Below are 15,118 nucleotides of genomic sequence, written 5' to 3' on the forward strand. Positions count from 1 at the left end.
CAAAATGAACCTGATTAAAGCATAAAGTAAAATTGGGAAGGAAAGCAAATAAGAGTCAACATGAGAAGCGTGAAGTTGCAAGGGCTAAATAAAGTTAATCCTTTGTTTTATCATGTTGCTGCAACAAGCATTCTCATGCCTGATGTCAATTCGACCGATTTAATAACAATTAAAAAAATGATATTTAAGTTAAAACTCAGAATAAGTACATTCCTCACGCATCATTCTCCATTTATTCCAAATAGAATGATGATATAAAACAAACTGGACGTGTTTCTGCATACTAATCAAGGAAAATATGTCCTGTACTACAAGAGGCATTGTATACCACCTATACATAAAGAGGCATTGTATACCACCTATACATAACTGATCGCAACAGGGAGGGGAGTAGAAAATGGGGCTGCATTTGCTGACCAGCTCAAAACTTCATTGAGGTCTATAATAGCTTTCCTGATGGGGCGGGGGAGGATAAGGAGATTGCATCATATATGGAGGTGGAGGCTGCGAGCCTTGTGGGTGTTGATGTGCATTGTAGTACGATCCTTGCCATCCTGGATATGCTGGTTGCCCGTACTGATGGTTCAGCGGCCGTTGCGAATCCTGATATTGAGCAGTTGGAGCCGAGTAAGGAGCCTGCTGGGGCGTGGCATAAGCAGGGTAGGGATGAGAGTATCCGGGCCTTGGCTGCTCCCCTGGTGGGTTATGGAAGGCTGCCTGAGGATGTTGTGAAGCGCCCTGTTGTTCGGATTGTTGAGAAGCATTCCTCTGCATACTGGCTTGATCAGCTGAAGGATAACTATAACCAGTCCTCCCATCAGCTTTGAAGTTGAGTCCTGATAACTGCCTCTGCACATCCTCGATCATTTCCCGACACTGAATGCTTCTGGTCATCGCAAAGTCACTGCATTGCTGCTTTATATTTGTTATTGCATCCTGAAGCACAAAGGAAGATTACTTTTGGTTTTTCCATAATGCAACAAAAACAAATTTATTGAACAAGGCCTTCTGTACTCATCAGAACTTCCCAAAGTTTGATTCATGGTTATGCATGTAAAAATTTATAGTCAGAACTCTTCTTTTGTTCAGAAGAGTATTTATAGACTGATTTATGAAACTAGCATACCTGAAGAGTAACATAAAACTTCAGCCCTTCATTGATGTTCTCCTTGATTTCTCTATATTTTGCTACTGCAGCAGCAATCTGTTTATAGCTCCTCTCACGAGCAACTGTCAAAATTGATGGGGATATTAAAAAAGATTCAGGACTGTCTTCAACATTCTGAGAGAAGACATCTTAAACAAAATGAGTTAGAGCACAACTTGGAGCTACAGCTAGTTGACTAGATCAAGTCATATGTTACCCCAACTTCTTACAGTTGGTGATATATGGATGATATCCCACTGGCTGTGTAATCATAGATAATGAGATCATTTTAAAATTCATACATTATATAAACTTAGTTTCCTTTATCACCTTTTCAGTCCCCCATCATCAAATCTAATCGATTCACTTGTCTATATATGGTGATTACCACTAATTTTTAAATATGTTCATCCCATCTTTACACATTTTCTCCATTTTAATCATTTTCTGAGGCCTAGTGGAACTAGGGATGTTAGTGGGCTGTGCTCGGGCTAGGTACAGACTGAGCACAAATTGGTCCATTATATCACAAGTTATGTCTGGTTGGCCAGACCACATGGATATTGAAAAGTTGTTCTAGGTACAGGCAGTAAAACCAGAACCCTAGGCATATACAAGCCCAGGCCCAGATCTCCCTTGTCATAACAAACCATACCAAGTCAACTCCTTGGGGTCTGGATTTTTAATAAGGAATTACATGGGTTATCATTTTAGAACAAGATGGCAATCCATCATTTTAAAGGAGTTACATGATTGCATTGACAGGTGAGATGGCATTTAAGCTAAATTTTATATATTAAGTTCCAATATAGTTTTAAGCTTGTATAAAGAATTCAATTCCAAAATCATAGAAAATAAAGTCTTATCAATCAGCACTATATTATCATACAACATGGATATTCAACTTGAATATGACTAGTAAATTCATCTAATAGTAATTCTTAAAAGATGAGAGTTTTGGAATCAGCCATTAACGGAAACCTGCAACAAAGTAACTAATTGGTCAAGCAAACCAGGTCAATTTTGACCTTTTTTCATTTATATCTAAAAATATGTTGTAATCAAACTTGTTCTTGTCTGAACTCCAATTCAAGGTTGTCAAACCAAGGTTCATGTTGAAAATTGTTCTGGTGAATTTTGAATTGCGAACAGCAAGGTTCTAATTAAAAATATAAAATATATTTAAAATCTATTTTATTCAAATAGTTTTGATATCCAAAAATTATAATGTTCCATCTGATTACTGTATAAATGGAGAAATTTGATATTGATTCATAACAAAAATATATAGGTCGATAATGTACATAATATCATTTATTTCATCCCATTAAGAATTGAAATTAAATGAACAAGAAATCTCATTGTCGAATGCTTGACATAAGAATATCATTATCATCAACAGGAGAGACGTTCTAAACATTGTCATATTTTGACCTCATTATCATCAGTGTATCAAAGTGACAAACCATACTTATTCTTTGGTTAATAGTTGTCGAGTTCACCATGGCTATCATCAACTCTATCTCGATTTGGCAAAATTTTCTTACACTGTCATCTTTGACTTTGAGATTCTTCTTTCTTCGATCTTGATACTTCTTTCATATAACATAAAATTCATGCTTTCTTTTATAAATAGTCTGGATAAATATCCAATGTATCAAGTTTAATTTAATTTCTTATGGGTAAAACTTATTTGAATTGGTTAGATTTAACTTTTTTTAATGTGCTCTCTTTCTTATTTTTAGAATTGTAAATAAGAATTGGGTTGAATTGAACTGAATTGCAACAGTTTTCATTTCCAATTTATATATAAGAATCTAATTTTACAAGTAAATCATATCATAAGGATATGAGTCATGAATCACATGATTCTGACAATTGTCTGGTTGACATAGCAATATACGCTTGAAAGAATTGCCAATTGCACTATGATAGGGTCAATGTATGTTGGCCTACAAGTTATATAATCAAGAAAATATTTAAAACCCAAAGAGAAGAGAATCCATGACCAATATGGAAAAAATTTCACAACCTCTTCAAGTGTTTCATTAATAAATGATCCACCAACAAATCGAATAATTTAAAAAAAAAACCATATGAATAAACTAAATTAAGAAAGAGAGATTAAAGAGTAAAGACAAATACCTTTGAAGTCCTCCAGATTGAAAATAGCAGAAAACTCTTCGTTCTGTGCCTATGAAGAGCAATGAAGGAAACAACTATCGTTATAGATATAGGCGATACAGGATAAAGTGGAAAAGCATTTCTGTTAATTAAAAAAATCCATTTCGAACCTACCTACAGATGGCAAGTAAATGTTAGCAGTGAAAAATGTTACAATGGCATTTTTGAGAACGAATTAAAAATTTCTTCTTATGTAAGAAATGAAAAGAAAATTGCTATCATGGCAATTTTGAGTTAAAGAATTAAGATTTCTTGTTAAGTAAAAAAATGTGAAGAAAAAAATATTCCTCGCTGATGAAAGATATAGACCAACTATACAGGACAAAACCAGCAAAAGATGTAAACTCGAGTAATTATTCTATGCTACTCAAACTACCACCATTCTCACTAAAAGATCAACTGTACAATTGCTCATTGAGAGATGCTTGAAACAGTCATGCAACGTCATACTTCACAAGACCAGAGTCAGGCATAAAACATGAATTTGAATTAAATGACAGAGACCAGCATACCACTAGCAAAAACCAAATACCATAGCAAGTAGATACTGAGTTGGATGGCCCTATGTCAAAGGAAGGAGAACACAGATCATACCCAGACCATAAAAAGAGAAGGGATTCCTAGTTTTTGATCAATACAACAGTTAACCTCCTGAATATTGACAATAGCATACCTGAATTTGAAGCAACAATTGCTCCTGGGCCTCAATATTCTGAGCAATTTCTCCACATATCTGATCATACTTGGATATCTCTTTCCTAAAGAGATCTTCTTGTGATCCAGTGCTTGACATCAACTTTGGTAATATATCCTCCTGCAAGAGATAATAATAGTGAATTGAGAACAACTAGCAAGATTTAGGTAAGTCAGAAAGCAATTGCATATGCTAGGATATGATCATCACTCACCACTATTAGCCACCAGAATACAGCAATCACCTCAAGTCTAAAACATTGGTGGCATTTTCGTTTTTGTATAGTTTAATAGGACAGCCCATACAAGTTTTGTAGACAGCTTGATACGATCCAACAATTTATGACAATCCATCAATAAACAAAAACGTAATTCATAATACCAAAGAACTAACTTGCATAAAATCATTATTATCGAGATTATAAAATTCATAACATTGAAGTAATCTACACATAACAATTTCCAACATCAACATTGTTGTTTACTTCCAGAATTTAAGCAACTAACTTGTTTTAACTCTTCTCGCATAAGATAAACCTAGTGGAGGTATCAATCATTTCAGGGCAAGGTTAATGGAAACTAAGTTCAGTTAGATGATTGAAGAAAGATGAAAAATCAAGATTCCAGCCTTATAAACATGAGGGGGAAACAACAAATAATGTCACCTTTCTCTTCATCTCTTTTAACATGTCTTCAAGACCTGCCCTCTGTGTGCCTAAATTCTCCAATTGCCTCTAAATAAGAAAAAGTAATAAGTCAGTTAATCATAAGACAAATCATGGATATAAAAAAAAGTGAAATAAAATAAATAAAAATATATAATAATAATAACAACGACAATAGATAATGCTCCAAAATATTTTTGGATTCATATCTGAAGCCAAAAAGAATAACATCTTGAACAAAAGTCAAGGAGAATGAATAAATTTTATAACATCACAACAACTTTTTAATAAAAAAATATAGTTGAAACTAAATCACCATTCTAGCTTTTAGTTTCAATTTAATACACTGGCATTTTAATAATCTATAAAATGCCCAAACTCCTTCCTTACAGAGTTAATAGAGAATAAAGTAAATCCTAGTGAATTGTGATAAAAAATTCACCCATGCCGGTCCCAAGCCTAGATGAAAAAGGGTGAGGGTTACTCGTTAGGTTGTCAATCGGCGTTGACTTTAGGCAAATATTCAATGAAAACTGACCCCACCTAGTGGGATAAGGCTTGATTGTTGTTGTTATTGCTGTTGTATAGTGAATTGTGATAAAACTAGTTCAACTAAACATTTACCAAGTAAAAAAAGTACTAGTTTACAGGTAGCTATATCATCTCAATATCAGAGAATGCACAATCCCAATATGTGAATACTATGAATCCAAATGCAACCCAATAAAAGAAATTCTAAGTTTACTAAAATTCTATAACTGCAAATACTTCTGATTTGCAAGTTAATTATGATATTTACTGCACCAAACTAAGGTAACCAAAAACACAAAAAAAGAAGAATGTAGAAGGATAATTCAAATATGGAAAACAACCAACACTTCAAATTGATTTTCCATGAACACTATCAAGATAAATATTTAGTAGCATAATACCAAGTTCTGTTTAAGTGCTCCCACGATAGCATCTTCATTGTCATCCAAAGACATAATAGGCCTTGCAAGACTAGGTAATGCAGATTCAATCTGAAAAATATGTTTTTACATTGTCAGCCAACAAAAGTTGAGATTCAAAAATAGGCAAAACACAAGATGAAAAACCTAATAATGAAAACATCTTTAAAGTGAACAATAGCATGAAAAAGAACTCTAGCAATGGCCAGAATAAAGAATATATTGAATGTAAACATTAAACAGTAAAAGATCTAATTGTTGAATGGTTCTGCCCAAAACTCAACTTAATCAACTGAAAAAAATAATTACTCGGAAACTGGAGCTGTAAAAACTGATAATAGCTTGTTATCTAGCATATATAAAACTCCAATGTGCTACTGTAACTTAATGAAGCAATTAATATTGATTTAATAAACAATGAGGTCTGAAGAAAAATTTAACACGCCCATTAATGCAACACTATGACAGTCTCCCTACTAGTGGCCAAAACAGTAGAAAAAATGGGAGAAAAAAAAAGGCAAGGGTAAATGAGACAAGCAGACCACAAACCAATAGGTATAATCTGCAAGATGATTAAGTTTCACATAGAAAATAACAAGATTGTATCTACTCAACAGTTTAATCATAGTTGTGTTATTATGTGTGTTCTCATAATCAATTTGAAAGAAGCAAGAAACAAGACAAAGAGTAAGCATACCAACATCATCCTATAAGATTTGAATTTCATTGAACATCTAAAAGAAGAAAAAAAATAGATTTAATAATTTTGTGTCATGTCATTAGAATAAATGCAGCTAAGAGAAACGAAGTTCTGAAGCATTTTTGATACCAACAAAAACAGAATAACTTCATAAAGTTTCTCGTGTTTGTAGTACCTTTCTTGTAGCTTATGGTTTGTAGTAACAAAATGCAGCTTGTGTTTTCAAAAGTAAACCAGCACCAAAAAAAGGCAGAATCCAGCATTTAAAGAAACAAACCTACCGGTCTGCGGTTAAGAATTGCCATCAGTTCCAAATTGTCGCTTATGGACCATTCTATCCTGGCATCACTATCTGCAGCTTGCTTAATATTTGCAGCGAATTTATTCAATCTGTCCTGCAGGTTCTTTGTCAAGGTGCCTGACTGAGGTCTTCTCCATTTTGTTCCAAATTGGGCTCGGAATTGTGCATCCTCATTTGCTTCCTTCTGCAGTAACTCTTCAGTCTGGACCAAGAGTTCCTGATTAACTCGTGTCAAATCTCTGAGTTGCTGTAGCTCAGCTTCCAGACTAGAAGGGCCACCACTTATCTGGACTGCTTCAACATCTTCCTTAAGTTCCACAGGCAAACTAAAGTTACCTTCCAAGGCTAAGATAGACTCAGGAAGATCCATCTCTTTCAGCTTAACTCTAGTTATTTCACTTCCTTGCTGCAACTTCTCTGCCTGTGTCCGAATAATGTTGTCTACCATATCAGTGTACTTGGAAAGAACCTTTGTGCAGCTGTCCGGAACTATCCTAGAGAATAATGTCTCCTTGCTAGCATCTAATACTTCAGCCATCGAAATAGGTTTGACAAGAGAGACTGCAGGTAAAGCAGCCAAGGAACTTGCTTCAGGAACCCGCATCAAATAAACCCGATTGTTCTCCTTCACAGCTCTCTCCAAGTTCTGGTTCATATTAGTCTCTAATTTGTTGACAGCATCAAGGAATGGTTGGGCAACACCCCTTGTAGATTTTTTTGCATCAGCAAGAGCATTAATCCCAATCTTGAGCCTACAAATCTCTTCAGCAATCTCTTCCTTCTCATGAAGATCCAACGAACATCTATAGCAAGCTTCTGCATAGTACTGAGCTGCCTTAAGTTGTACATGAGAGATCCATGTACGATCAAAGTGCTGGTTGAGCAGTGGAGCATTTAAAATTGCATAAGTTTCCTCATAATAGAGGCCAACCTGCAACAAGAAAATAGGTGAAATAATTTTATTTGTGTCATCTCGAACAAGACCGTAATTGGGTTAATGTCCTGATAAGAATTAAAATACAGTAAAGTGAATTGTGCCCACCAATATGGCCATCAGCCCATCATACACATGATATCATTATGTCACTTTGCCCGCCTTTATTTTCCTCCATTAGCACTTTTCCGTATCGTTATCCACATGTGAATTCTCCGCAGGAGCAGGAAACAAAATTATTACTATTCTTAGTCTGACATGTGATTCGTTTGGACCTTATATGGCAATATAAACTATGCGGCACCCAACATCAACAAACTGCTTATGTGACACCAAACATCAACAAGGAGCAACAAACCACAACAAGGAGTTTATAGACAAAACATGGGTGTGAAATGGCAAGTAAATTCTGTGATGTGGATGATAGTGGTGTATAAAATGACAATCTCAAATGCATGGAAATTGTATTTTGTAGTGATTTAAGAATTGTGATTCTTACAATCTAGAGAAATGCTAATAATTACACAAAAAATATATTAAAAAAATAAGTTCCTTAATATGATTTGACAGAAGAAAGCTAGCTTTACCATGTTATCCTAGGATCAAAATGACTAGATATTTACAAAATAAACAAAACCTCGTACAAGATGGCCACAAAGAATAAATTCCAGGAATGGCAATTCAGGAAATTAGTGTCTTTATATAACGACTACATGCTTTAACCACCATTAACTACGCAAGTACAAGTATTTGGCATTTCATGTATGATTCAGTCATGCGGGCACAAGAAAACCACAAGATCATAATCAAAGTTATAGTCAAAGCTGCATTTACGAACTATCTATATTTAATAACAGTACACATCAACTCATAACAATCTAAAGACTATAAGATCAAGTTAAAAGTACCAAATCTAAAATTCGAAGAAAATTAAGTAAAGTTCAAAATAAAGAAAATGTAAATAGATAGAATATCATGCAAAATTTAAAATAAGAACATGGAAGCCTAGAGGGATCATCACCTGACGAGCGACCTTAGAGCAAAGTGCAGGTGGCTTGGCGTCCGCGATGACCTTTTCAAAGAAGCACTCCTGAGCTTGCGCTAGCATTAGCTTCTCCAGCATCGCAGCGCATTCGACGGAGAGATCGACAGTGGCTCCGCCGGCGCTTGCCCTGCCCGCGGCATGATCCTTGAGATAAGCGAATGCCCCAGCGGCACTCTGGAAGGCATTGCAAGCGTGCTTCAGGCCCGCAGCATCAGTTCGATCAGCGGAAAGTGCGACCGACTGTTAACAGCGCCAAGGTTGAAGAGAACGGCGGCCTTCTCGAGGTGGATCGACTGCTGGGAGGCCTTCTTGTTGGGCTTGAAGGCATCGAACCAGGTGAACGTCAGCGAATGGACATGGGCGCGGTCAGGAGAGATAGGAAAGCGGGGCTCGATGACGGAGAGGGCGCGGTAGTAGGAGAGGAGCAGATCCCGTCGGAGGCCAGCAGCGGCGTCGAGGGGCTTCTCGAGGTCGAGGCGGAGCTGGCGGACGGCGTCGAGGTCGTCCTCCGCCACCTGGGCCTCGCGCTCTCCGTAGGTGGTGGCGATGTACTGCCGGAGAGGCCGGTAGATGTCGACGGCGGACGGCTTCTTCTCTTGCACCGCAAGCATCACGCTCACCGCCGTCGGAAACGGCATCGCTGATCGCCTCACTGGCGTTGAGAATAATGAATGATCGAGATGATCGTGCCTTAAGATGCGTGCCGACATGATCCCCCATGGCCCATGGGATTTAGATTTTCTCGATTTATATTTTTTTATTCTTTTTAGAAATTATAGGACGAGCACTTAATTAAGATTTAAAAGAGTTTTTAAAAATATAAATTTCCATATGATTCGGTGTGGGCAGATCATGTATACTATTCTTAGAAAAAAAACTGTTTTTTTATAAAAAAAAAATTATCGTTTTATTTTCTTCCCAATTTCTTTAGCAACAATTATTGAAATTCCTTTAAATAATTCATTATTAAGCAGAAGTTTTTTTTTTAAGTAAAAAAGGGTCAACAAATCGCCTCCTAAGCTAAGCCCTTCGGTCCAACGCACTAATACTCACCTAAACACGGAAACAGCGAGGCATTTGGAAGAAACCCTTTCTTCACGCTCGTCAGATCCCTTGCGATGCGGATTCGCCTTCCCCAACGATCCTCTTCCTCCTCCATGGCCTCCAAGGTAGTCCTCCCGGTCGCCGTTGTCTTCGACGTTACTGCGTTCGCCCTTGCCATCGCCGCCGAGCAGCGACGGAGCACGGTAAGTATCTCGGCAATCCTTCCCGCCATCTCAATCCTGGAATCCGACTTTGAATTCTAATTCTTGACCTCGATCTTCCGTTATGCAGGCCCAGGTGGTTCCGGACGACGAGAAGGAGTACACCCATTGCGTGTACGACTCCGACATCGCGACTGGACTCGGCGTCGGCGCTTTCCTCTTGCTGTTGGCGAGTCAGGTCCTCATCATGTCCGTCACCAGGTGCTACTACTGCGGCCCCTCCATCAGACGCGGCAAATCCCGCTCTTGCATCGTCTCCCTCTTTTGGACCTGCTGGTAATTCGAATCTACCCCTGATCCCCCCCCCCCCCCCCCCCCCTTCCTTTTGTTTCGATTTTTGCAATGCGGTGGTCAATCTTGACCTTTCTGGTTTTTCTTGATGAAGGTTGAATTTTCTGGTGGCGGAGATGTTATTGCTTGCGGCATCGGTACAGAACGCCTACCACACGGCTTACCGGGGCCTCTACTATATGAACGACCCATCCTGTGCGGTGCTGCGGAAAGGTGTTTTCGTCTCCGGTGCGGCCTTTGCTTTCCTCACTGCAACCCTCTCGGTATCCTACTACCTATTGTACAGTAGCGCTAGCAATTCTGGCTACGGCAACGCCGAGGAGGAGGCGGCCATTGCAATGAATTCTTTGAGCTAAAAGATCTTTTTTCTACACCCATTTCTTCCTTCAGTTTTTCTTTTCTTTTCTTTTTTTCAAAAAGCCTTCGATGTTTTCATTAGTAAGATAGGATTTGAATTTCGTATATTGTTAAAAAAAATCTAGTATATTGCATGCGAGACTATTCTTTATCTAAAATAGGTGTGACAAAATTAAACTTCTAACATGCATTCTAACATGGAGTAGCTTTGGTTGTGCTATAGGCAGGCTCAACCAATCTTACAAACTCAAGAAATCTTCACCTTGATGAGGTGTTGTCTTATTAGTCCGTTTGATCCTTGAAGCCCAAAGGTATGCTCCATGGTGAACTAGCTTCTTTTGCCTTATCTACCACTAGTCTTGTACACATCCTTGACTTTACCTTGGTGGAATTTATATAACCATGGAGAAAGATTGTCATATTCTATCACTCATGAATAATGCAATCATGTTATAAGTAGTCAAGCTCGATTATAAATTTTAATATTTGGGCAAAGAGTTTAAATTACATTTTATTTATATATTTGATATGTGCATGAATTTAGTAGGGCACATAAAGCTCGCAAAGTTTGTGACTGGATGAGGTCAATTGTGGGTGATGACTTGGCGTGACCAAGGGGAGATGCTCAATAGCTTGAAGGTCTGATAGAGTTCAAAGAAGGATTGCATGATGTTGAGAGACTGCAAGTCAAGAAACATTTGTTGGTTTTTGAGAAATTTGCAAAGCTTAACTTGGTATGATTAGGTTTGTTGACTTAGTAACTCGAGGTGCAATGGAGTTTAGAGAAGGATGAATTGGAGCATCTAAGGGACCATAGGATGATAAACATCAAGGTACAACAGTGCCAGTAGATGGACAAGGGCAAACTACATCAATAAGGAGTGTGAGATGACACTTAGAGCAAGTCAAGGGCTTGATGGATATGCGGAACTAAACCTGTCATATGACAATTTTATGGGCGAAGTTAAATTGCATAAGGTAAACTCTTAAGTGAGTTTGGGAGTCTAGTTGTTTGTAATTTGATTTTAGGGTAGTGCTTGACTTAAGTGAAAACTCAATCATTCAGATGATAGTAGTGGAGGCTCTAGTAACTAGAAAGTTTTTATAGTTGACTGTCAGTGAATTGAATTAACTAAGGATATTTTTGTTCAAAGCTAGACTAGACAATAGACTAAATGTGTTAAGTCAATTAGTGTGGCAGTCAGATCCGAGGAAAGATGCAACTGTCAAACGGCCAACCAAATTAGTCAATTCAAGTTGACATTACCAAAGAGAACAATTGACTAGTGAGAAACTTAGAGATCCATTGGCAAACTGGAGGCTAAAGTGATCGTGAGAATAATCACTGAAATAGTAGACAGTAGAACAGAATAAGCTATATAAGGAGAACCCTTGAGGAGCAGGAACTTGTGCCAATATTCTGATTTTGTTTTGTGTTTTGAGTTTCCTTGTATTTATAGTCTCCATTCGTGTTTGTTTTACTTGCCTTTGCTGGTTTTTATTCTTCTCATAAGACTTGTATGAAATTTCTCCATCTTATGAAGGCATCGACAAGGAAAAAAAGTATAATGAAGATTCGAGTGTGATTTATTGAAGAGTTATAAGGACTAAACTGGAATAGGAATAAACAATCCAAGTACATTATATCAGTATTATTAGTATTTACATGTCAACCATTTATACACTAGTTACCCATTTAGTTTTCACTGCATTTTACATAAACCATTTTTATTTCTCTGACTATGAGTTTGTATACAAAAGAGTTACATAAATATGCTACATTAAAAGAGCTACATTCATCAATCCACAAAATACTAACGTAACAAAAGATGCTTGAGGAAAAGCAGAGCTACAGACGTAGTTCGCTTGATGCAGGAAATGGTGGAGCAGCTGAACTCTCTCTAGTTTTACTAATCTTCATGGGTGATGCTGATATAGATAATAGAAGAAGCAAGGAAGGAAATGAAGGGTCCGTATACTTCCTTTTGACCAGAAGAATATAAATAAATATATTTATATATATAACAGTATATACGTATAGCTGTCAAGTTCGGTTAGGCTCGCCGGGTTAGCCCACCCCGAAGAAATTTAGGCGGGTTGGGTTCAAATTTTATCAACCCATTTTAAGATGGATTGAGGTGGATTGGCCCGCCTAGACCCACGATCCGCGGTGGGTCGGCCCGCGGCGGGCTTAGATCGGCTCAGCGGGTTGAGAAAGTTTATTTATTTATTTTAAATTTTAAAATTAAAGTATAAAAATTAATGAATTAGGGGGTTTCATCTATTTAAAATACAATTTAAGCTTAAAATTATAATTCAAACTTAAAACTTTCAACATAATCAATTTAAATTATACTTCAAACTTAAAATTTTTAATATTTTTAATATTTTTTTATTTTTTAACAGGCCCGTGGGTTGGCCCGCCTAACCCGCGGCCCGCGCTTGAGTTGGGTTGGGTTGGAGATTTCCCAACCCGCCAAATTGGTGGGTTAGCCCGCCCCGCCCCGTCATATGATGGGCCCGCCATGGGTTAGCCCGCCCCGCCATGGGTTGACCCGTTTGACAGCTCTATATATACGTATATAACAGCAAAATATCTTATGATATTTACAGACTATTAACCGGATTATACGGTTGGCATGGATCTTAAAGTCCACGTGGGCGGCGGAGTACGGCCGAAAGGTCAAACGGAGGCCTCATGCTGGACCCACACACCGACCAGCCACCCGCCGAATCTTTTCCCTGCTCTTAAATCCATCCACGCGTCCCGTCTCTGTATCTACCAACGCTTCTATTTCTACCCGCTCGATCCAGTTTCCCTTCCATCTTTCGAATTGCCCACTGTTCCATGTTCGTGATTTCTCGCTTTCCATCAGTTTTCGATTCTCAGTTTGAAGAGGAAAGCTTCATCCTTTCGTTTTTATCCCTGCATTTTGATTCTTTCGTTACTCATTCTACTTCGTTCTTTCCCAATCAAACTCTTAAAAGACTTTGGTTTTTGCTTGTTCTTGGTGTCGAAGGAAGCCATGGAAGAAGAAGGAAACAGTGATCGCGGAGGGAAACAGAAGAATGTGCTTCAGCAGGAGCAACATTCTCTGCTTCCTTCAAAAAGAGTTCGAAGTCCGAATCGAATCCATGAATCTTCCTCTGCTTCACTGCCGTCGTCTCCTCAATTTCTTCCTGGTTTTAATTCTCAGCCTACGTTTCCATTTGCTTCTGGCAGTTCTGCTCCTGTTGTTGTCGCTCCAAGAATTGCAGATCACACTAACTCTGTTCCATTAATGGCGGTCGAGCAATGGCCGGTGATGTATGCAACGTCGGATCACCGGCTGGCTCACCGCGAACAACTCCTCCGGTACCACTACTGGAACGCGGCGCTCAATGGTGTCGGTCCTCTGTTCCTGCGCCCGGCAGCGCCTCCGCTGGCCCGGGCCAAGCTCTACCGCGGGGTAAGGCAGCGGCACTGGGGAAGGTGGGTGGCGGAGATCCGCATTCCCCGCAACCGGAGCCGCCTGTGGCTCGGCACTTTCAACACCGCCGAGGAGGCCGCTCTCGCCTACGACCGCGAGGCCTTCAAGCTGCGCGGCGAGAGCGCGAAGCTCAACTTCCCCAATCTTTTTCACGGGGAAAGCAGAGACGCAGCTTTGTGCTCCACCATGACCTCCTCCTCCACCAGCACCGCCGCTTCCTCCTCGTCCTCCTCTTCTCCGCGTGATTCTGCTGAGGCCGCAAGCTTAGCTCCGAGCTCGGCGCCGGCTTCGCCCTTTCCGGTGTTTCCGGAGATGCCTGAAATGTCGTGGGAGAGCGCTCAGGAGGAGGCGTGGTTCAACGCGTGGGGGCCAGGGAGCTCGATTTGGGACGACGTCGATGGGGCCACCAGATTGCTCTTCCAATCCAGGCTCGCCACCATTTCAGAGGCGCCGGAGACCGATCCGCCCTCAAGTTCCACACCGCCATTGCCATTGCCATAGCCATAGCCATTGCCGCTGCCGGCCTCTCCGGAGACGACCACCTCTCCTTCCTTGGTTTTGTGGAAGAAGTGAGTCGTCGCATTGCATTTATATGAATCAGTTCACTGGTTGCAGATTTTTCACAAGACAACCAATGGCTTCAATTAGTGCATGAGATTAAGCATTAAACCATCATTATTTGTCACATGTTTTGTTCTTTGTTTGACCATGAGTAATAAATTCATCTCCGACTCTTCTTGTTGTCGAGACTTCCCTAAGTCCTAACCAACTGATAAACATTTTATATTGTGGGCTTGTTTATCCAACGAGATTGTTAGATATCGATAAACTGTTGAATAATTTATGTGGACTAGCATAATTAATAGGATGTTATTGGACTTAGCTATAATTGGTAACTTAGCCCATTATTTCCTCTTTTACTTTAGAGGCCTCTACTCCTAACCCTTTTAAAGTGTGGGTTGTCGTCCCATTGAGACACACACGTATTTTTTGTCTACTTGAGTGATAGGAGAAATGCTCTCTACTTTTCTCTCTATTATTTAGGTTTCTCTTACAGAAACAAAAATGACTCATGGACACCTTCTACTTCAGTTATTTTTCTTACATCTAATTATG

The 15,118-nt window shown here is 39.1% G+C and overlaps 2 protein-coding genes and 1 pseudogene across 2 annotated transcripts; 2 read left to right on the forward strand and 1 right to left on the reverse strand.

Moving 5' to 3' along the window:
• Positions 1-158: 158 nt before the first annotated feature.
• On the reverse strand, positions 159-9,262 carry LOC141841526 (vacuolar-sorting protein BRO1-like; annotated as a pseudogene).
• A 421-nt stretch (positions 9,263-9,683) lies between these two features.
• LOC141842272 (uncharacterized) lies at positions 9,684-10,808 on the forward strand. The gene is made up of 3 exons (XM_074730486.1): positions 9,684-9,866; positions 9,955-10,160; positions 10,270-10,808. Exons 1-3 carry the CDS (start codon positions 9,738-9,740, stop codon positions 10,529-10,531), a joined length of 597 nt encoding a protein of 198 aa, XP_074586587.1. The 5' UTR covers positions 9,684-9,737; the 3' UTR covers positions 10,532-10,808.
• Positions 10,809-13,392: 2,584 nt separating this feature from the next.
• On the forward strand, positions 13,393-14,503 carry LOC141842100 (ethylene-responsive transcription factor ERF054-like). Its single transcript, XM_074730316.1, has one exon. The coding sequence runs from the start codon at positions 13,559-13,561 to the stop codon at positions 14,501-14,503; it is 945 nt and encodes a 314-aa protein (XP_074586417.1). The 5' UTR covers positions 13,393-13,558.
• The last annotated feature ends 615 nt before the right edge of the window (positions 14,504-15,118 follow it).

Source organism: Curcuma longa, chromosome 11 (genome assembly GCF_044706935.1).
Source record: "Curcuma longa cultivar G26 ecotype Majalengka, Jawa Barat chromosome 11, ITB_CL_G26_1.1, whole genome shotgun sequence".
Classification (NCBI taxonomy): Eukaryota; Viridiplantae; Streptophyta; class Magnoliopsida; order Zingiberales; family Zingiberaceae; genus Curcuma; species Curcuma longa.